The following is a 26,199-nucleotide window of genomic DNA, read 5'->3' as shown; positions in this document are numbered from 1 at the left end:
GTGAATTGTGTGGGCTGTAGCCACACCTGCATCCTTAAAGCAGCAGCGACAAGCGTGCGTCTGTCTGTTAAAGGGTGGTGACACCTCAAAGTGTTCTACACAAACAATTAAAATATTGTTCTTTTTTTTTTGGTCTTTGTGAAATGTGTGGGCTGTAGCCGCACCTGCATCCTTAAAGCAGCAGCGACAAGCGTGCGTCTGTCTGTTAAAGGGTGGTGACACCTCAAAGTGTTCTACACAAACAATTAAAATATTCTTCTTCTTTTTTCTGTCTTTGTGAATTGTGTGGGCTGTAGCCGCACTTGCATCCTCAAAGCAGCAGCGACGAGCGTGCGTCTGTCTGTTAAAGGGTGGTGTAACCCTCAAAGTGTGCTCCACAAACAATAAAAATATTCTTTTTTTTTTCTGTCTTTGTGAATTGTGTGGGCTGTAGCCGCACTTGAATCCTCAAAGCAGCAGCGACAAGCGTGCGTCTGTCTGTTAAAGGATTACATCGGTGACAGCATCCAAGTAGGCATGTCAGACAGTCCGTACCTGTACTGGCAGGAAAAAGAAGCAATTTGGAGGTCCCTGTACAAACTGGCTCTATTTTACCTGAGTTGCCCCCCCTCCAGTGTGTACTCCGAAAGAGTGTTTAGTGCAGCCGGGAACCTTGTCAGCGAAAGGCGTAGGAGGTTGCTTCCACAAAATGTGGAGAAGATGATGTTCATAAAATGAATGATCAACTCTTCCAGGGAGACCAGCCTCCAGAACGTACAGAGGGACCTGTGGTTCCAGCAGGGACGAATTAATACTCTGTGAGGATGAGGATGTACACACTGAAGAGGGTGAGGAATCGGTGGATGAGGAGGATGAGGATGACATCTTGCCTCCGTAGAGCCAGTTTGTGCAGGGACAGATAAATTGCCAGCTTGTTTTGTGGGGGCCCAAACGAACCAATCATTTCAGCCACAGTTGTGTGGCAGACCCTGGCGCTGAAATGATTGGTTTGTTAAAGTGTGCATGTCCTGTTTATACAACATAAGGGTGGGTGGGAGGGCCCAAGGACAATTCCATCTTGCACCTCTTTTTTTTCTTTGCATTATGTACAGTTTGGGGCCTAGTTTTTCAATGCCATCCTGTCTGCCACTGCAGTTTCACGCCTAGATGGGTCACGTGTTTGTGCCGCCCACTTGTGTCGCTTAGCATAGTCATCCAGCTACCTCGGTGCAACCTTTTGGACATAAAAACACTATTGTGAGGTGTGAGGTATTCAGAATAGACTGGAAATGAGTGGAAATTAAGGTTATTGAGGTTAATAATAGCATAGGAGCAGAAAAACCTACAAATTCTGTGATTTTAGCTGTTTTTATGCTTTTTTTCAAAAAAATACAGATCCAAAACACAAAACCCAGAACCCAAAACACGCAAGGGTGGTTTTGGCAAAACCAATCCAGATCCAAAACACGAAGAAAGATCCAGATCCAAAACCAAAACACGAAAAGTGGCCGGTGCACACCCCTAGTTTAATGAATCATGTATTCTTTAACATCATGTAGATGGCCAGTTGCGTGTGCATTGTTTACCTGGAGAAGAGATGGCGCCAGGATGCACTATGGGAAGAATGCAAGCCAGTGGAGGCAGTGTGAAGCTTTGGGCAATGTTCTGCTGGAAAACCTTGGGTCCTGTAATTTGTGTCGATGTTACTTTGACACAAACCACCTAAACATTGTTGCAGACCAAGTACACCCCTTCATGGCAACTGTATTACCTGATGGTAGTTGTCGCTTTCACTAAAATATTTTGTCCTGCCACACTGCATAAATGATCAAGGTCTGAGGAACAAGGTGTTGACTTGGTCTCTAAAGTCCCCAGATCTTAATCTGTTTAAGCATCTGTGGGATGTGCTGGAAAAGCAAGTCTAAACCATGGAGGTCCTACCTCACAACTTACAGGACTTAAAGAATCTGTTGCTAAACATCTTGGTGCCAGTTACCACAGAGACACCTTCAGGTCTTGTGGAGTCGATGTCTTGACGGGCTAGAGCTGTTTTGGCGGCATGAGGGGGGCCTACACAATATTAGGAAGGTGGCTTTAATGTTATGGCTGATTGGTATAATTATGTATATATATATATATATATATATATATATATATATATATATATATACACACACACATACATACAGGTTGAGTCTCCCATATCCAAAATGCTTGGGACCAGGGGTATTTTGGATATCGGAATATTCCGTATTTTGGAATAATTGCATATTATAATGAAATGTCTTGGAAATGGCACCCAAATATACACACAGAATGCATTTATGTGTTATATACACCTTATACACACAGCCTGCAGGTCATTTTAGACAATATTTTTTATAATTTTGTGCATCAAAAAATGTTTGTGTACATACATGAAATTCATTTATGTTTCATATACACCTTATACACACAGCCTGAAGGTTATTTTATACAATCTTTTTAATAATTTGTGCCTTAGACAAAGTTTATGTACATTAAACCATCAAAAATCAAAGGTTTCATTATCTCAGTCATGCTGAAAATATTCCGTATTTCGGAATATTTGGATATGGGAGACTCAACCTGTATATACACATACATACATACATACACACACACACACGTGGATATATATATTATATATATATATATATATATGGACACATACACACAAAGGCACGCACATATATATATATATATATATTGGTAAGGGATCCTGGGGAACATGCATGTTAGAGAAGGTAAAATAGTATTTGGTATATGCACGGCAATCATAAAAGCGCTTTTTCTTACTGTTAAGACAGTTTTGTGCAAATCCAGATCTGTGTGCCTGCTTACACTAGTTTTGTCTGAATACTGACTAATTATTGTGAAACTAGATGATCCTCATTTAATGCCTATTAGCTATAAAATGCAAAGCAGTGCAGAAATATAAATCAGTAACCAGGTACAAGCAATGCTATTTATTCAGCTCTAAACTCTCATAGCTTTATTTTTCTTTCTGTTGTATTTAAGCAGCCTATAAATTTTGTATTAGCTTGTTCGGAGGTCAGTGACATTGTATTCAATTTAGCTTATGAAAGTGAGCACAATTTTATAAACACAACTGTGGAAAATGTGAGTGCACTCCACAAACAACATCACTTTTTAAAACGTATAAATTACAGCACGTTCCATGTCGTTCACTGTGATCTTATTTTTACCAATGCAACTACAGGTTGAGTCTCCCATATCCAAATATTCCGAAATACGGAATTATTTTGACATGACTGAGATGATGAAACCTTTGATTTTTGATGGTTCAAAGTACACAAACTTTGTCGAAGGCACAAAATATTGTATAATATTACCTTCAGGCTGTGTGTATAAGGTGTATATGAAACATAAATGAATTTCATTTCTGTACACGAACTTTGTTTGAGCCACAAAATTACTGAAAATATTGTATAAAATGACCTGCAGGCTGTGTGTATAAGGTGTATATAACACATAAATGCACTCTGGCCCTGATTCAGAGCCACTCGCTATTTGCGGTCGTTCGTTCTAAAACAAGGGGTGGCTATTCAAATGAACCGTTCGCTGTTTGCTCACGCCTCTAGGTCTGAACGAGCGAACAAAACTTGCGTTCGTTTTTTGGAAAAATACGCCCCCTGGCCGCTCGCATCCTACGTCATGTCCGCTATTTATTAGATTAATCGAGTACATCGACCAGGGTATGAACTGCTCGCTATTCTTGTGGTTGGTTTTTGCTACCACAATTTTGCGAGCAGTTCTGGCTATAAAATAACCCAGTGACGTGGTCAATGACGCTGCTGTTTTAAATATGCACACCCATAAAACACCCGTTTTGACCTTTAAGCACGCCTGCGATCGGATCTCCACTCCCCGTTTTCAAGCACCTTCCCCTGTTACCACCCACATACGCCTCTTTCTGTCACTCAAATTATCAGGCATTCGCTATTTTGCGAGCACATGAATTTCGGCCGCACTGAGTGGTTCGCGCATGCGTATTACGATCCGTACGCATGCGCAGTTGGGCAAACATCGCTCAGAGCGACCGAGCAGCCACTTGCGTCCGGCTCTGAATCAGGGCCTCTGTGTGTATATTTGGGTCCCATTCCCAAGATAATTCATTATGATATGCAAATATTCCAAAATACGGCATATTCCATTTTCCAAAATGCCCCTGGTCCAAAGCATTTTGGATATGGGAGACTCAACCTGTACCACAGACTAATTTAACTCAGGCACATCCATGTATTCCATGTTATACACATTTCAAAATTGAGCAACATACACTTTAATTTCTTCACCCTTTACATCGAGAAGTAGGAAAATGGTAATGCAGCATGAGTTAATGAAAACCATGTCTGTAATCGGTTATAACCCAGTACCCGGATGGTGCTACATGAGACACTACTACTGGGAATAAGTATTGCTTACATAAACTAACCTGTACTTGATCTCCATTGACAGTGGGTGATGAAGCCAGCTGTGGAGATTTTGCCTCCTAAATTAAAGATTTTTTATCAATAGAAAGAGATATAGACAATAAAATTAATGAGGCTGTGCACTTTATAGACATGCGCTTTGCTTCATGTTGTCTAAACATACACAAAACAATTTACTTAGTTTGGTACAGTGGTTCTCAACTCCAGTCCTCAAGTAGCACCAACAGGTCATGTTTTGTGGATTTTGTTAATCATGCACAGGTGAGTTAATCAATCCTGCTGGGTCAGTAATTATCCCACCTACTTCCACAGCCAGAAATCCTCAAAACATGATCTGTTGGGAAAATAAGAGGGTTGAGCATGAGAACCAATGATTTGGCATACACAAAGATCATTCTATTAGCCCAAGACATAAGGACCCCATTCATCTGCAACGGATCATCGCAATGTAGCGATGGGATCAGAAACGCCGATCCGCCGGTCGGAAATGCCGACCGGCGGCCATCGATGTTCCACAATCCGTCGCAGGATCGGTGAAATTATACATTTTAAATTTCACTGATCTGCCAATCACAATAATTTTTTGATCGTGATCGGCAAATCTGTGAAATCCAACATGTTTGATTTCAGCGATCCTGGGATTCCGGGTTGCAGGATCGCTACACCGCGATGATCCGTCGCAGATGTATGGGGGCCTATACTCAACACTTGTTACAAAAAAAAGTTTTACCTAACAGTTTGTATACAGATATAAATGCTCATCCTAAAACACAATTTCAACCTTTAGGCTGGTTACATACTGGAGTTCAAAACTTGCATCAGACTTCTGTTTAAAGCGTTGCATGTGCATTAAAGAAAATGCCTCTATGAACGCTGTGTTACGGTCCAAGTCTAGACATGATTGAAATCCATACAGCTCTCTATTATCCGTATTTGGGTCCACCTGATTCTGGAGTATGCTCAGTGTGAAAACATGCAAGATACATTACACCAAAACATGTACATTTCAACTGTGCATTGCCTAATTTGACATTAGTATTATCCCTACTTAAAAGGGGAGTTTGATGTCATTGCTTGTAGGAAAACATATACAATAAAAACAATTTTTTTTTTTTTTTTCATTTTATGACGCAATGACTAATTTGTATCCATATGTGTGCCAGGGTATACTGGATGCTGCTTGTATCATTTCAGTGCATTCAAAGCAGATGATCCCACTTAAAGACTAAGGGCCTGATTCAGACTTGGGAATAGAGAGAGAGATCTCTCTTAACTGATCATCTTGGTGAAACTAGCGTTCCCGCTAGGCTGTTTTAGCGGGGCGCGGCGCCCTGCCCTCCTTCTGGAGGGCAAAAAGCACCCTGCCCTCCAGAAGGAGGGCAAAAAGCGCCCTGCCCCCACAGCCTGCAGGTGCCGTTCTCACCCGCGGGACGCAGTGTCCCGCAGGTGGAGAAACATGCGGTGACCCGGTCACCGCTGGAGAATAGACGCCGGGCGCATGCGCCCGGCATCTATTCTCCCTTTCTGCAGCGCTTGGGGGCTGCCCGGCATGTCCGTAAGCGACGGGTACGCCCCCAAGTATGACGAAAAGGGGACGCGTCTTATAGACACGCCCCCTTTTCATGACCACGTCCCCTTTTCGGACGCGCGCCCGCCTTCGGCGCGCGCACAAGGTTGCCCTCGCTAGCTCCGGCGCCCTGCCTGCCGCCGGAGCTAGAGTGAACACTAGAAACCATGCTGCACTGCAGGTGGCGCAGATTTAAAATGTGCAGAGAGATTTAGATTTGGTAGGGAGGTGTCCAAACTGACATCTAAATTGTAGAGTAATAATAAAGCTGTGCAGTATTTGTGGGCTACATGCAAAATCAGCCAGTATTTACCCCACATGTAAAAAAATTTATGTATTTACACCCCTTGCATTGCAATACGGTTTGTTCAGGTTCACAGTTGAGAGAGATATCTCACTCTATTCTCAAGTCTGAATCAGGCCCTAAATTTGTTCTCTATGGTGGAACATTGTATATATACACACATAAAATCTGTGTTTTGTACATGTCACTTTCTTTTCTTACATCCAAACCACATGAAAACTGGATGATGTGACATATGTATGTGTGCTCACATAGCAATTATTATGCTCTAGGTCAGGGGTTTCAAAATCGTGGTCAACATTAGCAGTTTAACTAGTGTTGAGCTGTATTTTTATATTTTTGCAATTTAATAGTATGGGCAATTTTTATTCTGGGTCATCAATGGTGTTGTGCACTACATGCTGAAACTCAATTGAGTCACTTGGTCTCCCCTTATAACCAGCCAATCACATACTGATTAACATGGGAAAGACACCATTAACTGACTGAGCAGAATGGAGTTTTTGTTTTGCTTGGGTTGCCTTTGGGATAACAGTTGATTTGGTTTGTATTTCATTAAGGACATTTCTCTGTGGATTACATATTTTTTTACTTTGGGTAAAAAGTTTATATTGCTTGGATTTTCTTTTGGAATATTTCTTTTTCATTGGATTAAAAGATGCCTGGGATTTCTTCTGGAAAAATGGTGAGTTAGGGTACTAGGAATCATTTTGTTTCATTATTTTTAAATGGTTTTATTAATTATTATACTATATTTGTATAGTTGGCAGAGGTCTTTGGGTCTCTAACATTAAAATGGGGCCACTTAGCTGGCAAACGCTTCCCAGTGTTCCTCATTACCGTAGTACCCACAGCTCAAGGGTGACAGGAAGCCCAACAGCACATTTCAGTGCACAGCTCTTTTCTAGAGGATAGTGGTCTTGTCCCTAGTATGACAGGCATGGCAGGGAGTTTCCTAGTTAATAGTGAGAACCAACTCGGGCACTGTATTAGTATATTGGTGCAAATCCAAACTGATAAAAAGATATCATATGCCAGCATACCTAAAATACTGGACTTTCTTGCCCTTTATACAGGTACCAGCACTTACTTTGACACCAGATTATTTACAGGGGATCTAATCAACAGATTATTTCAAGCAGCCAAAAGAGTTTGCCCTTCAAAAAAATGTTATGTGGCCCTGTGGGATCTCGATCTTGTGATGGAAAGCCTTTTGAACCCCTAGCAAAAGTATAACTCAAGCGGCAAACACTCAAAGTAATATTTTTGATGGCAACCACATCTGCGAGAAGAGTGGGAGAACCACAGGCTATATATGGTATGAGGAACCATTTCTGAATATGCACAGCTTGGAAATCACTTGAAGACGAGTGTAAGGGGAAGTCACACTGTATACTGTATACCTCAGGGGATGTCAAATATAATTTGCTTATACATTTCCTAACAGAGCTTCTCCCTTTTATTTCAATAGCCCATTTAGTTTAAGGAGGACCTTACACAACGGTAACTTCATTGAAATCAATGGAATACAGAAATGAATAGGGAAACCTTTGTGCCACTTGTAAATACAGCCAAGCACGTCAGTAGCAGTTATATTATATATGAAATTCATGAACTGCATATGAAATGCATAACATTTATATGAGTTGTCATGTGGTTTAAACTTGCATTTATTTTATTTGTTTACACAAGCAAATAAAATATAAGTACTTAAGCCCCAAAAACTATTAACAAGTGTTAGTTAGCAAGTAGCAACTAGATAGTTACCTTCGGGGAGCTCCTTGCTTCCTGAATCTGGTCCTGCAATTTCTTTTCCTCTTTCTTAGTTGAGGATTCATCTACCCGGTGTGCAGCAGACTCTCTGGAATGTGTAGGCTGTACAATCACTTGGCTCTGAGTAATGACAGGAGCAGAGACAGGACGGGTATTGCGTTCAGGAGTGGCCACCGCAGCTGTCAATAGGAATAAAGCATTTAAGATGATGGCAACAGTTTGAACAAACTATGCACGCTGCCAAAATTGGCCCCTGCAAAAACATTCCCTACAGCACTAACATCTTGGCTACTAACAATTTGTTTATTTCCTTTTCACGATAGAAGTGAGGAGAATAAAATATAAAAGGTTCAAGTGCATTTCATTCAGAAGTATATTTATATATTTATATTGACCCTAAATTACCTGATGTGGGATATATTTCAGACATTGATATAATAGTGTATACACACTTAAATGGCCATATAAACAAAAAAAATTATGATTTTGCTTTTAGTAATCAAAAGAGACATAATCACCAGATGTAAGTAACCTACTCTGGATTTTTTTTCTTTACATACAATGGTCACACAAACATCCCAATATCACATGCCGGTATGTATTGTTATAAGAATAGCAAGGCAGCAGAGCATTTAGTATACATGCAAAAGGACTCATAGCGCACCTGCACTGGAGACTATGGGCCTGATTTAGACCCGGTCGCTCTGACAGAGCGCTCGCTCTAAATCAGGGCCGGGCTTTTTTTTTTTTGGATCGACCTCTTGGCCGCTCGCATAGCAGTGGGTGACCATCCACAGCTATTGCGAGCGGGCATGACGATGGTCGCGATGGTCTTGACCATCGGGCTTGCGACGAGACCCTTGTGGTAGGGTCTCGTGACCGCAAGCTCCAGAGAGATTTCGGCTCTAACTCGTGATGTCAGTGGGGCCGCACCCAAATGGCAGGCGTTCACATGGGAACGCCTCCGTTTGGGCAGCCACCCCCCTGGCCCGCCCACCAAAGGGGGCGAGCTGTCACTCAACATCGACAGCTTGCCCCCTTTGGTGCGAGACCCAGAGTGACGGATTGCCCGTCGTTAGCCGGGTCTCGCTTATGTGCACGACGGAGTTGGCTCCGTCGAGCGCATGCGCTGTGGGCCACCATCGACCCGGTTGCGAACGCTCAGCGATTGCGACCGTGTCTGAATCAGGCCCCATGTGCACAGCGTAGAGCGCTCGCAACCGGGTCTCTGGTGGCCCACAGCGCATGACGGAGCCAGCTCCGTCGTGCGCATGCACGAGACCCGGCTAGCGACGAGCAGTCCGTCGCTCCGGGTCTCGCACCAAAGGGGGCGAGTTGTCGATGTTGAGTGACAGCTCGCCCCCTTTGGTGGGCGGGCCAGGGGGGGGGGGGGTGGCTGCCCAAATGGAGGCCATCCCATGAGAATGCCGCCGTTTTGGGGCGGCCCCACTGACGTCACGAGTGATGTCAGTGGAGAGATTCCGGCTCTGTTAGAGCCGAAAGCTCTCTGGGGCTTGCGGTCACGAGACCCTACCACAAAGGTCTCGTCGCAAGCCCGATGGTCGCGATGGTCTTGACCATCGCGACCATCATCATGGCCGCTCGCTATAAGAGGCCGCTCCAAAAAAAAAAAAGCCCGGCCCTGATTCAGAGCGAGCGGCTCTGAATCAGGCCCCAGTTCAGTTCAGGCAGTGAAAGCAACATTCCTCAAGTTAGATTTCTCTCAAGGACATCTGCACTAAAAAATGGAAAACTGTACTCATTTTAGGGCAAAAGCTACTCTTATGAAGAGGACCATTTTAACTGTAATTTTTTTTTTTCTAAATAACATCATTAAATATTTTTAGATGTGCACTGTTGCTTGGAGTCAAGACATTATTGGAGAAGTTTATTTCTATCAGATATATATATAATACTTTGAAAATACAACAGCCACTGTTAATATCAGACACAGATGGGCTGGTAAAAGCTGCAGTACTGGTTTTAATCCCAAGGCCACTCCTTTTCAGAGATATGATTCAACAATTAGCTGTGAGTTGAGTTCAGCAAACCTGCACTGCAAATTCCATTTGCAATTTAATCCAAATTCATATTTAAAAAAAAAAAAAAAAAATTAGTTTTTCTTTGTATGCACCCCCCTGAGCAAAAGGAAAAAGTAGGGTAAATCTTTATTTTAAGGCAAAAAATGTCAGGATACATCACAGATCCTCTGGTACACCCCTCCTAATCAATAATCATTCACTTGGAGGGGTTTAACAAGAATCAGTTGCCCAATAATAACATGTCTGTTTTCTGCTGAATAAAAAGCTCAATAATTGGTTAATTGATGTGGGACAGGTATGTGTAGGTGTAAAGCTGGGTACACATTTAACTATGTGTACCCAGCCAACCTGTCGTGCGAAGGGACCTGGCATCGGCAAGTGCATACACACTTGCCGAAGTCGGGAGAGTCACCGCGACGAAGGGGGCCATGCTCAATTTTTGGAGGTGTAAATGATTTGGAACAGTTATATGGAGGTGTAAATGATGTGGGACAGGTATGTGGAGGTATTAATAGAGGGCTTTTGAACTTGCAGATGAGAGCTAATAAATGGTTTATTCCAACCTTTTACAAACTTGAAAAAAACACTGACAACTTACTATTCAGACATTTTCTTGTATAATTTTTCAACCATTAATAAAAAATGCAAAAATCAGCCTTTTACACCTTTTAAGAACATCCACTACTTTCCTTATGGTCACTAACAGCCTTCTATATGATCCTGCTATCTCAGTTGTCACTATTTTTGGAGTTCAAGATGGTGTCCTTACTACTATTTCATGTACTTTTCCCAGTTTGCTTTTTGTAGAAAAGTTGTGCACCCTCGCAAAGAGTACTGCAAACTGGGATTTCTAATCAAATCTCACATTTCTCGGGGATGTGCATTCACGTGATGTATGTGATTCTCATGAAACAAACTGGCTTTACTAAACTCTCTCTTAACCATATAACAATTAGTGTACATTGACGGTAAATGGCAGCTACGTGACTGCTTCCTTTTAAATTGAGTTAAGCGGCTCACTAATGGTACCAGACTTATGAACAAAGCTCCAGAGCAGGAAACAATCATAACCATGATCATGCCTGCAAGACCTCTTTTTCTGTACTGCTTGGATTGTAAATGCTTATTGTTGGGAAGAGAAGATTTTCCTCACAAGACAGCCCCAAGACACTGTTTTCATGCATTACCACTGAGTTTAGTCAAAAATTGCAGTTTTCTAATAATTTAACATCACATACAGTGCTGTAACATAACAAAATGTGGAAAAAGTCAAGCGCTGTACAAAGCTAATAGATTTAAAAGTATCAAAAGCATTTACCAACTGAAGTCTGTTATATCTACGCTGTGGTATTACATGAAGCCACTTAATAATTTTATATTTATTTCAAATTAGAGGTGTGGTGAAATTTATAAAATTAGAGGTGTGGTGTTTTTTATAAGGGATTAATAAAGTTTGTAAACACAAGTGCCCCCCCTCCCAAAAAAAACAATAATAATACAAAAATAAGTGTCCCTATAGCACATGACTGTAGAATAGCAGGGTTAAGGTTAGTTAGGCAGATAGATCAGCCTTCACACCGGTACCTTTCTGCTTAGTCTCTATATATACTTTGTGGCTCTGCTCATTGACCTTCTCCGGCATCTTGAGAACCGCCTTGTCAATGGTTTTCAACACAGGCTCCTCTAGAAACAAGTTCATGACATAACTAGTGTGACAAAGGAACTGTTGTTATGTCACACAATCCCTAACTGAATACACAAGCTAAAGGAATACATTCAGTATGCCACAGATGCTCTCTGATGTGATCAAGCCCCGTCCCCGGCGAAACGTACGTCATCTTATTGGAGTCAAGGCAGGCTGTTGGAGCAGGGAGGCACCAGCCCGTGCGGCAGCGTGTCAGGATATCCCCGCAGCTGCCGCCAAATCTGCATGAGATGGCCAGGTATCTCCCTGGGGAAGCCGCGCGGAAGGAGAATCCCACTGCCGCTGCCGTCTCCTCCAAAGCCTGTGCCCTCTTTGCGCGTGTATAGTCACCTCTCCCCCATGGAGTAGCAGCACACTTTGAGGATTCCCTCATGCAATCTGCATCAAGCTAAGTAATACGCCCGTGCAGACACACTCACTGTATGCCCCATTCTCTAAGTTAGAGCACGCTGTCATCTGCTGTCTGACGATATATGCACCTCTTAACAGCATTACTAGTGTATTATATTTAGGATAACAGTTGGGCAAGGTGGATATGGATATTTATAGATTGTCCATCATGGTGTATTAACTGAGATTTATCACATATATGTTATACAGATGTGTTAACAGGACAGTGGGGAATGTTTCCTTCTTAAACATTATTGGAAGGATTGATTAGAACCCACTGCAGTGGTATGATCTGGTTATAACTTATCAGTTTGACTACTACAGTGATCTGCCTCATTTTTTATGACTCTGTATATATATGATTACACACAGCCATGCCTTTATTCCTATTGTCATGTTTTCCTGCCCATTTGATTTAAACTGTTCATGTTCTGTGACAGTGGAAGAATCTGCTGCAGCCGTGTGCGCAGGAATTTTTCCTAACAACTATTCATATGTCAGGAATAGTGACTCATTGTATATGTGATACACAGTTGTGTGTGTATGTATACCTCAATTATATGCACGTATGCTGTGATCAGAGCTTGATTTGAGAAAATTGTAATCTGTTGTTAAGACGTATTACACCTCCTGATATGTATTGCTGAATCGTGAGTGACATTCATCACTTGCTACTGCTTGTGGTGTGGTATTATCTTTATCAGACAAAATTATTGCTATTTCAGTGGTGCCTTATTTAATAGCACAGAGGGATTACTCTATTAATTTCATGTCGCTTAATAAAGCATTTGAATCTATAGAGGGTAATTTTTTTCCCGATATGAGCTGGCTCCCTTAACCATAAGGGTTAAATATAAGGTATATGTTGTATGTATGTATGTCCGTTTGTATAATTTATCCCGTTTTAGTAATACTATAGTAAAAGTTATATTTTAACCATCTTTATTTCTAAATGAGTGCCCCCAACAAAAAGTCTTCTTTCTTCTTTGGTCTTTTATTGTTCCTTTTCTGACTTTGGGGAGCACCACCAACCTATAAAATTGGCCCACAGAGTGGAGGCTCAATTAATGTAGTTGGTATAAGATTATTTGTATGTACTTCAGGCCCTGCGGGACTTGAAAGTAGGTCTCTTATATTAGTCTGGTGCGACTTTCACCCCCATGTGTCTCTGTTAACATAGCAATGTTTCACAGTACTAATATAATATGCAGGATTCCATTTCTTTTTTCATTAAACATTAATGCAAAAAAACCCATCTGGTTTAAACAAAAAAAAAAGTTGTTTTTTTTTAACCCTGCTGCAAAATATGGAAACATTAAAGCCTAAAGTACTCCCACGAGACAGAGCTCAAAAAATTCCAGGTTATGGCAAAAAAAAAAAAAAAAAAAAAAAGACTCCTACTTAGAAACGTAGTTTTTATCTATCATATTTTCTTTTAGGTTTCCAGCCAATTTTTATCATGTTCAACTACTAACCTGATAGTTGTTCAGTTTCCTGTCCTAAATACACTCAAATTTCCTGCCCAGATACAGTACAGGGCAGGAAACACCACTATTTCCAAGTCAACACTGGGCGGAGAGATCACTTTTAGCAAAAATGTAGAGCAGCAGATATGACTGGGCTCATTGTAACCCTAGGAGGTCCTGGCACATGGACTACTTTTCATCAGAGGTTGATACTGAGAACCAGATATGACAGGAAATTTTGGTTCAACATACTATAAATCTGCACCACATATTGCTCATATTTGTGCACTTGGTACAAAGTAGTACGTCATACAGCACCAGATGTGACCCAGATTTTCATCAGCATATAACAAATGGCAAGATATTTCTTAGTATATTACATTGGTAAATTTATAGATCATGCTGCATACTCCATAATGGTTTATATTATAAACTAGATGAAGTACCCAGCATTGCACAGGTTTAAATCTTAAGTTTTATTATGTAGTGTCGTCCAAATCCATCCACTGGAAGGCCCAGAACAGACTCCCTGGGCGGAATTCAATTGTTTTCGCGGCCCGAATCTCCCGTCTAAAGTGACGGGAGATCGCGGCCCGCTATTCAATTGTTACAGCTTTTCGCGCTGATCGCGCCCAAAGTGGTAGGGTTTAGCCGCGTAAATCGGCTAACCCCGACCAAAATGCTGGGCGCGATCGCGAAAAGTGCCGTTTTGGGCGCCCAAACAGGTAATTTATCGCCAATTTCAGCTTGCACCCCTCTGGGGCTGCGAGCTGAAATGGAGCGCTGGCAGGTGAAATGCGCCCGACAGGAGCAACAATTGAATAGCTCCGTCGGGCGCGATGGGGGCGGGAAACAATTGAATTCCGCCCCCTGAGTCAAAGTTCTGCCTGGCGCACTCCACCGTGAAGTTCGACCAGGACCTCAACCACTCAATTGGGAATCCCAGACCAATTGCCATCCTCCTGTGAAGTTTTCATCCAAAACCATCCAGTGGAAGGCTTAGAACAGGCTCCCCGGGTCCGACCGGGACCCAAACCCCCCTAAAACCTGGCCAGGATCCAACTGGACCACCTCGCATTGAGGTACTTTTCTCTAGTAATATTGTGACGAAGGCTCAGCACATTATGGCTAGCATAAATATCACAACCCCCTCCCCCCACCCCTCTCCGTGACAGCACCAGCCCTGTATTTTTCCTTTCCCATATACAGTGGTATTCAATATGGGAGCGATAACATCGTTTTTGCGTTAATATCGCACTTTTGACGTCATTATCGCAGGTTTGACACCGTATTCAATTTCAAAGACTTATCTCAGTTTTGAAAAGTCTTTGATAAAAAACGGGGATAACTTTTCACCATTGAATAGGTGTCGAAAAAAAGTGCAGAATTGGGGTTTAGGGGTGCAGGCTTAAAAAAAAATAGCCTGCACCCCTGGGAACGACATTTAAAAAAGAACTGTGTCAAAAAAAGTAAAAAAAAAAAAATAGGGACACCCCAAAAAATTATTTTAAAAATTGGGGTGAAAAAAAACAAAATAGGAAAAAATTGTTTAACAATAGGGAAATAGGTTCAGGGCTATTCTGCAAGTATGCGGCAGATGTTTTCTAGAGTAGAATTATAGCGGCAGGTGCACAAATGCAGAATTTTTTCAAAATTAGTTTAGGGACTTAAAAATATGCTAGTACCCATTTTCATGTACCCCAAATTTGTGTGCTCTTCTGCATCACTTATTCAATGTCGGGAAAAAAACACCTTTTGCGCCTATTTAAATCCCCGACTTTCAATTAAAGGCTAAAACGGGGGTACCCATAGTGTTCCCCCATGTTTTTACAACTTTAGGGGGGGTCTTACAATTATTTTAAGGAAAAATTTGTAACTTTACGCAAATCCAACTTTGGAGTTTCCCGTTTTCGTTAATTTTATATTGAATACGGGGATAAGTGGGAGCGCGCACCATACCTTAACGCAGAAAAAAAACTCAGATATGAAACGTTAACTTCGACAGTTAATGTTTCATATTGAATACCCCTCATAATTGGTTAAGTATTGGAAAAACAAACCGCAAAGGCGACAATCTCATAACAGCAGCAACATGATAATGCATAGCATATAGTATTCAAATACTACCAGTAGATGTCAATGGTCTACAATGCGTGTACTAAAACAAGAAAAATCAGGTAACATATAAAGGGGTAAAAGGGAGTGTAGGAGGGGAGAGTGTTCCCTGGAATTGCGAGTAGCAACATCTCATAAAAGATGAGAAAACATAGCAGTAGGAAAAAATATGTGGGGCCAAACAGTCAGAGCCTCTAACGTGCATTTAGGAGCTACAGTGCTGCACAGCATAACAAGCAGTATTCTGCAGAGTCTTTAAAGTTCTATAACTTATACACAAGCCTTGACTGTTGAGTACCAACTCTAACTCGCGGGTGCGAGTCATCGCAGCAATACTCGCACAAAAGTGCTCACAGTCCCATAGGGCTCAGAGCAAAATTTTGCGAATTCGGACTCGGAGGGGTGCGTTTTAAAGTCATGGCATTGGCAACTCGCACTCTTTGTGGCTAATTGGATTGACCCCTTATAATATCATGCACCTTTGAACACATGAGCCTGATCAATATCTAGCATAAAACAGGAGAAAGCCAGTAATATATTGTTGAAACTGAAAGTGAAACCAAACCAAGAAAAAACAAGACGGCACATCAGTGGTTGTTCTGTTGAACACAAAAAAAAAATATTTATAGGAAGCATTTGGTAATGGAATTATAAAAATTATGTAATCAAAGAACAGCTTTTGTATGCGCATGTTCTGTTTTTCTTAATTTTTTATATTCTTTAGTTTTAAGATATACTGTATCCTATGTATCTGTTTAACCTTTTTTATCTTTAATTTATTAAATGTATAACTTGTTGCAAACTTGTTTTCAGTTTTCTTGTTCAGAAATTTTAATAAAATAATATTGTGTGTTCAATCTAAGTAGCCTTATGATCTACGTGGTGGTAAGGAATATGTTTGTGCTACCATTTTACTACTGTACATTTGTTACTACTAAATAATATACATTTGTCATTTATAAAGGAGTCGGACAGTAGTAAAATACAAGATTCTGAGTAGAAGTTTTGGTGTACCTGACCAAACTGCACTATTAGCCTGATTCAGAGTTGTATGCTAATACTCGAGCAGCTGCGATTTTTGCAGCTGTGAATATGCGAGGATATGCTAATGCAGCAGCGGCCAGTCTTGTACTGAGACGCCCACTTGAGTCATCGCAGCATCGGACGCACATCGTGCAAACATCAACTTCAAGAGTGAATCTGTGGTTGTTGGTTCTGTTTGCGGTTTTGAGAGGCATAGATGGAACCAGCATTTGGAGGGCATGCTGATTCCTATAGTGCCAATAGGAGGTCCCATGGGTGACTCCCAGGCAAGCTGGCTTTCAATTTGGATGTATTTCTGTATGTGTCTTTACCATGAGGCCTTACAATAGAGAATTACATGGCCCAGAGTGGGTACTGTTAGCATGGTGTATAGGGACCACCAGTATCAGAGAAGCAGTGAAGTTGGTCTGTGGCTTACCATGTATTTGCAAATGCATGCAACAAATATCTCTGAATTTCTATTACCATATAGTTTTCAAGTATTGTTGCAGGTACAATTTAGTGTGCTTTGGGACACCCCCCTTTCTGTTTTTTTTTGTTTAGTATGACCCCTCCCTTTCATGCACCTGAAGAGTATTGCCAAATTGATTTGAGCAGCTTCCACTTTGTTGTGTTTGAGTCTATGATCACTCAGAATGACGGGCGTAATGGAGATGCTGTAGCCATTTGTCTTGCGGACGGGTTCGCAGTTGCAGGATGTGACACCCTCCTGAAATGGTCTAGACACTCCTGCGTTTCTACCCGACACTCCCCATTAAGTCCCTCAAACCCTGACTATCAATCATACTGCAAATAAAGACTTGCAGTGTGTGACTATGGTAATGTACCACTTGACACATGTGCAGTGCGATTCAGTCCATTTGCGAAAACATTGGCATAGCATACAATAAGCCCCATTATTCCTGGAATCTTGAAGCCAAAGATATTTAATAATCTAGTCATGTAAAAAGTGAAAGAATCATGTTTTTGGCGTAATTTTTAACAAGTTCCACACACAGGAATAAATTCAATAATAAATAGGAATTTGCACACTGATTCAGTGTGTGGAAGCTACTATTAAATTATCAAGTTGTTACTGAATATATATCACAGAACTTATATTAGCCCATACCGGGCTCCTCATCCTCGCATATGTGCCCCCGTTGTCTGGAAATTAACGCTGACCTATTTAATTGTTTATGGTCTTGTCCCTTGGTTAGAAACTTCTGGCTCCGGGTTCGTAGATATGCCTTGGACCATTTGGTTAATTCTCTGCCTTTTGATCCTGCATGGGTCATATTGGGAATTTAGCCGCAAGGTAAACGGGTGTCAAGAGAGTGCAGCTGCTAAAAAAACATTCTACAAGTCTGGATACAACCTAGAGTGCCCCCCTGTCTCTATTTCAAGAAAAACTTTTATCCATTCCGAATGGACTGGTTGGAGGCTTCATTGACTAAGGAATCCAGAGTAGCCAGTTTTTTTGAGGTTTCGTAAAGTAACATTTCTGCTCACTCAGTGTTTCTCATTTACATCATGGTATCTATGGAGGCTGGTTGACAATGATCCCCCCCATTGTTTAATGAACCACCGTCGTTTTTCGCACAGTGTACTCTTCACTCCTTTATCCATTGTCATTATACTATATCCTCATAAGTCATACGCTATTTTCTGGATGTATCATTTTATTTCATGTACAATCTTTATAGTACTTTTTTATTATGCTTTAGAATCAATAAAAACATTTTGAATTTTTTTTTAGCAATTTGTAACTTTAGGCGAGTGCCAGCAGCCTTTTTCATGGATATAAAGCACTGAGCAAACCTTAATCATTACTATTCACCTAGGAATGGAATAACCCTAGTTAATGGCACACCCTGGAGTTTGTGGTGGAAATTAACCACTGGACCCAGAAAAAAAAGCAGTCAGGCTGTCTCCATGGGATATCCCAGTTGGATGAACGGTCATGCCAACTGTTTCATTGAAGGTTTTGAAGTTGGTCACTTAGCTGCCAAATAGGATCATGCTGATCTCCACAAGGAGTGGAGGAGTGTCCTCTAAGGGTCTGACTTCTCACAATACATGCTGTACGAAAGGAGCAAAACCTTAGGTATGGGAGCTTTGATGGGTAGAAAGAAAAACTCTTTGCCCTTGTGGACTTCTTCTATTTCTGGCATAAATTAGAAGAAATAGCTGAAACTTTTGAGTCCTCTACAACCCTGTGTCGTTTACCAGACCTTAGCCATGTGTGCTGGCTCGAGGATAAAACCTAGGCCTCCTGGACGCTGTATCCAGACTCACGTCTTCAAAAGGTATCTAGACACCTCACTAATGTTCTCAGACAGCTCCAAACTGGGCCTACCTGCCTGCAAATCCTACGCCATGTGTGGATTATCATACTTTATTTATCATACTTTATTTATGTACAAAAATGAACAGAGCAAAGTGCATAGAGAAATACAGCATAAACATAACTGTAGAAAAACAATACATGCATAGCAGTCAATGAAAATACAGTTAGTATAACTAGAAAACCCATCGCTCACTTAACCTGTACCCTAGCTGATGGGAGCAGCTCTTCTACCTTGCTTAAGTGTTGTCTCTATCTGTATGGTCTCACAGGATCTCAGCATTTGGAATGATGGTCAGCTGAAATAAACATTCTAACCCTAACATGTACTGTCGACAATCACTGCAATATAAGGACCATGTCTACACAGTTGAAAATGGACCGATGAAATACAAATTACATTTTTTCACGTACACGTAAACGCAATGCAATGTAATAGGTGACAAAGATTTGCCTCTGAATAGCAGGAGAAGAGAAGTGCAAAAGTTTTGTTTTGGGATGCAAAGGTGGGGAAACCTCTCAGAACCCTTGGAAAAGCTCCCCAATGGACAAATGCAACAAAAATTACTAAAAAAAACAACAACTTAACACCCCAAAAAAGTGGGGGGACAAGTTCGCAAACTAAAGAAATAAGGTTCTGGGGGTGCTCTAAGAAGGGGTCAAGTGTTTTTGGGATTGCAGGTGCTTTTATAATGGTGCAAATTCGCTATTTTTAAAACTGTGCACTAGAGACATTAAAATATGCTAGCACCCATTTTCTGCTACCTCAAATTTTACAGAAATACTTATTTTCTGAAAAAATACTGCTTTATGCTATTCTTCACCACTTGTGCAAATACGCAAATTAGTGACAATTGTGCAAACGTAAGTACTCCAAATAGGTGTATTAGGACTAACCGAGCACTACTACATTGACCCCCAATGTTTCTGCATCTTTTTGGGGGCTTCATGCTCATTTCCCCGATTCTGACACCAGTTTTTGCCTGTTCTGACATCGCGTGTCTCCCTTTTTCGCACCTTTTGGAATTGAATAGGATGAATCGCGAGTACGCGCGTTATAAGTTTCCGTAGCTAAAATATGCGATGTAGGCGAAAAGTACGGCAGAAGACACTTTAGCGCGTACACAAAATTAATTGAATACAGCCCTAAGACACATTTTCGGGTGAAAAAGATGCAACAAAACCTTTACAAAACTGCATTGATTAATTTGATATGCAATACTTGTATATCTCTGTGCAATCAAGTCTGAATCTGTATACGACGTTCAATGGAAATTCTCATAAATGAAAGCCATAGCCACTGCATCTTAACACTTTTTATACAGATTCAGACACTCTCGGCACAAGCCATGTTGCACGGGACCGGACGTGCTGATAAGAGATGTTTGGCATGACTGCAGCAACAGTGTATGAGGACACCTCTGTAGGTTTCCATTTAAAAGGAAGACTATGATATTACATAATTTGCTTATTTCCAAAATTTCTAGAAACATAGGTCCTCATTCAGCAGTGCACTCTAGTGCACTGCTGAACGCAGATTCCCGATTATCGGTAATCTGCGCAGGTGCCTGACCCATTCTGCGCATGTGCAGAATGGGTCTGCAATCTTGCACGTAGACTGACAATAGACTGTCAATGATTGACAGTCTGCTGCCATTTGTGGGCGGGGAGGGGGCGGCGAAGAAGGTGTGTCACCGCTGTTGGGGGGGGGGGGGGGGGGAAGAGGCCAGGATCTCCATCGGCTGATGGAGATTTCGTGGCTTCTTCCTCTCATCTGCGGGGGCCGGCTGCGAGACCCCAACATCTTAGCCGGCCGATGTTCTGCAGATCCGATGCTGCATTGGACATCGCAGCTCAGAAAAGTAATGCAGCAGGATGCGTGATGCCTCCTGTGCATTACCATATCTGCACAGAGGAATTGCAAAGTTGCTCATTCCCGTCCGAAGCTGAATCAGGCCCAAAGTGTTTTCAATAATTTTTTTAAACATATATTGTGGTTCAAGTTGTACATTCTTTTATTATGGTTGTAAGTTTTCAAATTATCTGATTTGAACAGAATTTTAAATCTGGTCTAATGTGGACTTGTCACAAGGTAATATGATGTTATGGTTTAGCTTTTTGCTATATACGACCTGATCCACTACGGAACGCAACTGCGAATGCAATAGCACGCAGTTCAACTGCGATAGTATGCTAATTCATTGATATCGCAATGCCATATGCAGCACTACATAAGGACGCCCACCTTACCTTACATATCCGTAATGTTTAGCAAGCCTGCGAAACCATCGGTACAATCGAGTACCATCACAGCCTAACGCACACTTGCACAAGCCCCTACCTTTCTGAGAAAATGGTAACTTCCACGCACGCTATCAGGCCTCAGGCTGGGTGGGACATCACAGTGAATAATTTATGCACGCCCCTGGAACGGCGTTGAAATGCACAGGCAAGTCTGCGTTTGCCCGACCCCCACCACCCACAAACTGCACTTCCTGTCAATCACTCTGCGAAGGGTCTGCGTAGTCACTGCGATCGCAGTCCCAATCGTAATGGCTAGCTCGCGCACTGCGGTGCATACGCAGTATGCAACAATCTGCCGATTGAGTGCGTAATCGCAGTTCCGTACAGTAGTGGATCAGGCCCATAGTAATTAGACAACATGTAGGATAGTAAGGACAGTGATTTTAAAACCAGACTACTAAATGTTATGTTATACAAGAGACTACTTAGTGCAATATGTAGTAAGCAAAAATAAAAAGTACAAAAAAATAAAAGCCCTGAACCTCATGAACCCAGCAGCTGGCATTTTGTTTACAGTGCCATGCTTCTTCCAGACCTCAGAGCAGGGTGGCTGCAGTGAACAGAGAAAGTGACCCATATTGTAGTGTTTTCTTTTCTTCTGCTAAAAACATGGGGCCTGATTTAGACCCAGTCACTAGATGCGTACGCTCGCTCCCAGCGTATGCAAATTCTGAACACACCCAGCATGGCAGGCGATCACACGGCAAGGCATAAGCACACCCAGTATGTCTTGGCGTGCGATCACTTTGTGTATGCAGACGCCCACCAGCCTGTCTTAAGACGCCCACTTGCGCACATCATCTCCAGAAAGTGTATGAAACCATCGGTACATCAGGTACCATCGGGAGCATTCGCAACGCTTGTGGTTGCCTTTACCCTACCGCAAGCACTGCGAGCACTTCAGTGTAAAAACCAGCCAGGTGACGTGTACTCTGATGCTGCCTATTAATTATGCACCCCTTTGAAACGGCATTGAAACACTCAGGCACGCCTGCGTTCGCACCTCCACTCCCCCAGTACTACTGCACTGCCCCTGTTACCACCCACAAACGGCCTCTCCAGTCACTCATTCCACTGGGCTGTCTTTGCTGCGCGAGCGAGCGCTTCCCAATCACTCGGACTAGTTCCCGCACGTGCACTACGATGCATACACATGCGCACATTTGCAAACATCGCCAGCAACGAGCGAACGGTTGGTAGCCACCGGGTCTGAATCAGGCCAATAGTGTACAAGGCATTATGTTGTAATTGAAAAAGACAACACCAAAGGACAGGTGGCAGATCACCCAAGTTTTGATTTTGTAAATCAAGTAGGGAAGACAAAACTTTATCTTGATTTGTTACACATACTAAACATAACATAATGAAGTGAATAAATTAGATGAACTTTAGACATGCTATTTGTTCACAGGCACTTTGGCATAATATATATGAAGTTCTATGATAGGCATCATTAGCACAGAGTTTATGTGAAAAACACTGATAAAAATCAAATATCACCTGGAAAATAATCTGGAAATTCAGATCCAAAACAGTCCCATAAATTTCTGTGAATATGAAATCCAGAGAAGTGTGCATCTGGCAAAATTGTTAAAATATGAATTGCACAGAAAGAAGATCTATAAAACGGTGTCTGCCACTATGAGTGGTACCACTTGCGGATATTATTTGTTGTGTGTGGTTAATTAGAAATGAGCACTAGGGATTGGTATCTAAGGTGGAGAATCAGGTACCATAAGAGTCCATATGGAACACACACTAATCTGAACACTGCGGAACAAAAGTGGTGATTATCAGGTAGCAATGGATATGCTTGGGCATAGACCCCACAATCTGTTACACACAATCTGCCTTAATAGGCAGAGAATGGGCATACCCTCTTATTTTAAATGTACTGCCCTCACCTCGCCAGTTTAATTCAGAAAGGTGTGAGGGACAGGGATCAAAACCTACTGCTACCAACCACAGTCCCCCTTTTGGCACATTGTGGTGCTTCCCCAACCGTACTTTAAGTCCTGATCACTCCCACTGCAGTTCACGTTTTAACTAAAAACTATTTTAATTAATATTGATTATCTTGGTAATATTTGCTATTGACTATAGTTGTAATATTTACAAAGTAATTATACTTGATTTTAAAATTTGCAGTAAAAACTGCTGAAGCCTGAAATAGGATGTTAAAATCTCAGAAACACATTTGCTTTGACATAGGCTGCAAAAAAAAAAGACCTTTACTTTGCAAAATCCATAATCATGGAAACAATCAGGACATTCTATAGTTCCCAAATGGGAAATACATTGGTGGAGGAATTTCACGCTAGAGTTTTGAGACATAAAAGAAGAAGAAACAACCCTAGCAGTAGGGAGGATCTCCTGCTCAGTACTGTTACAGGGATTGCAGTTACGCCTGATTGAAGAAACACGCGAGATTTTCTAGTTTAACAGATATCTCGTAATTACAATCAAAATGTATTGGGTTTTTTCAGTGGAACAACCCCCTTAACATTTTTTACACTTACCTTATAAATAACGTTATTACATTTATAAGCCTGATGAATAAGAAGCTGAGGTACCAACAATTATAAAGCTCTGTGATTAGAGTTTATCCATAGTTCTGAAAAATGTCCCTGTAAGGATAGTTCTACAGAACAAGATAACTTTGTTGATCTTTGCCAATTAACAAGTAATACAAACGCACTACTTTTATAACTGTGTCTCAAAATAGATTAGGTGAAATTAAATGCCACACATAATTTTACAGAAGCTAATGAAGATGTAATACAAACCTATACAACAGTCCCAAAACAAAATGTTATCTGGGCTTTGACTTATACAAAATATTTTAGTTGATGTTTAGCAGTATGTTGGAGTACATATGAATATGCAGTCACTTGCATAGAGAAATGGCAGAAAGCTATAGAGGGTAGAAGCAGCATTTGCAGGCAGCAGACACCACAGAGACTGCTGGTGATACCTTTGTGAGGTACGGTTGCTGGTACAGTACGAATTGGCTCCTCTAACTCAATCACTTCAACGTCATTATCCTCTTCGAGAGCACTGAACTCATATGAGGCATGCCCTTTCTTCACTAAGGTAAAGATTAGCAATGTCAATTTAAAAAATGTCAAGCACTGCTGCTGCATTGTCTATAGTAGGGTTGGAGTAAAAAGTGGGAATCTGGAAAGAATAAACAGTCATCCAGGATGTAGAATGAGAACTTGGTTGTTTAATATTCTAGGCACATATCAGGCCTGATCCAATAGGTTACTTTTATCACTAATGTAACTGCAGAACCCTGTATATGCTGTGAACCCACACATACTATACAGGGTGAAAATAAAAGTTAAGGAAAAAAGTTATATACAGATCGGAATACTATTATGTAGATTACAGGTAAAGTATATATACAGCACAAATATAGAAAATTGAGCCAGAGTAATGAAAAAACAATACAGATTATTTCCATTTCTTGCCCATATGTACAAAGCATTTGGTAAGTATTACAAAAATAATAATATGAGATATGGTAAGAACTTACCCTTGTTATCTCTATTTCTACGAAGTCCATAGGGTTCCACAGGATACGTTGGGGTATAGGTGTGACGTCAGTCGCTGGGCACCATAGAGTTAAGCTTTTCAGCCTCCCAGGATGCACTAGGGTCCCCCTCCTATACCCCGCCCCTGAGCCAAGGCACCTCAGTTAGTTATCAAGCCATAGGCCGGAGGAGGAGAAGGAAGAGAGAGAAGAAAGACCTGGACACACAAGAATCACATTCTCACCAGAGGGAGACGGAAAACCGGTGACCAGAGCAAAGCCCATCTGCAGCACAGGTGCGACAGGGCGGGAGTCCTGTGGAACCCTATGGACTTCGTAGAAATAGAGATAACAAGGGTAAGTTCTTACCATATCTCATATTTTCTACTTCAGGGCCCATAGGGTATCCACAGGATACCTTGGGGATGTCCCAAAGCAGTATCCTTTAAGGGTGGGGACGCTCCTGTGCAGAAAGGAGAATCCGCTGCCCGAAGGAAGCATCCTGAGAGGCGAAGGTGTCAAACCTGTAATACCTCACGAAGGTATGGACAGAGGACCACGTAGCAGTCTTGCAGATCTGTGCTGCAGAGGCACCACGTCGAGCTGCCCACGAAGGACCCACAGACCTAGTGGAATGAGCCTTCAGAGAAGGAGGAACCGGTAGGCCTTCATGAAGATAAGCTTCAGAAATAGCCATACGGATCCAGGCTGCCAAAGTTTGCTTTGAAGCAGGCCAACCATTTTTACGGAAGCCATAGAGGACAAACAAAGCGTCCGACTTCCTAAACGAAGAAGTGCGGTCAACATAAGTCCTTAAGGCCCGCACAACATCCAAAGAGGCCTCACCCACGGAAAGACCAGGTGAGTTAAAGGCCGGAACAACGATTTCCTCGTTAACATGAAACTGGGAAACAACTTTGGGAAGAAACTCGGGCCGAGTGCGGAGCACTGCCCTGTTCCCATGAAAAACCAAGAAAGGGGGTCTACAAGAAAGAGCCCCTAAATCAGAAACACGTCTGGCCGAAGCAATAGCCAGAAGGAAAACAGTCTTAGCTGTTAGCCATTTAAGATCCACTGAGCCCAGTGGTTCAAACGGCGGTCCTTGGAGAGCCCTCAGGACCACAGCCATATCCCAAGGCGCCACAGGTGGAACAAAGGGCGGCTGAATGCGAAG

The 26,199-nt window shown here is 41.8% G+C and overlaps 1 protein-coding gene across 12 annotated transcripts in view; it reads right to left on the bottom strand.

Moving 5' to 3' along the window:
* EPB41 (erythrocyte membrane protein band 4.1) overlaps positions 1-26,199 on the bottom strand; it is a 187,997-nt gene that overhangs the window by 50,599 nt on the left and 111,199 nt on the right. For 9 of the 12 annotated variants that reach the window (XM_088460013.1, XM_088460014.1, XM_088460015.1 and 6 more), the window contains 3 exons: positions 24,465-24,578; positions 8,093-8,277; positions 4,457-4,513 (listed from right to left, as the gene is read on the bottom strand). In XM_088460013.1, the coding sequence (XP_088316139.1) occupies positions 4,457-4,513; positions 8,093-8,277; positions 24,465-24,578 (356 nt within the window). The remainder of the gene's footprint in view (positions 1-4,456; positions 4,514-8,092; positions 8,278-24,464; positions 24,579-26,199) is intronic. The other 3 variants (XM_088460016.1, XM_088460011.1, XM_088460012.1) reach the window with 1 other exon arrangement.

The sequence above is a fragment of the Taudactylus pleione genome, unplaced genomic scaffold (assembly GCF_031769625.1).
Source record: "Taudactylus pleione unplaced genomic scaffold, aTauple2 ptg000959l, whole genome shotgun sequence".
NCBI lineage: Eukaryota > Metazoa > Chordata > Amphibia > Anura > Myobatrachidae > Taudactylus > Taudactylus pleione.
This window is presented reverse-complemented; position numbering and strand designations above follow the sequence as displayed.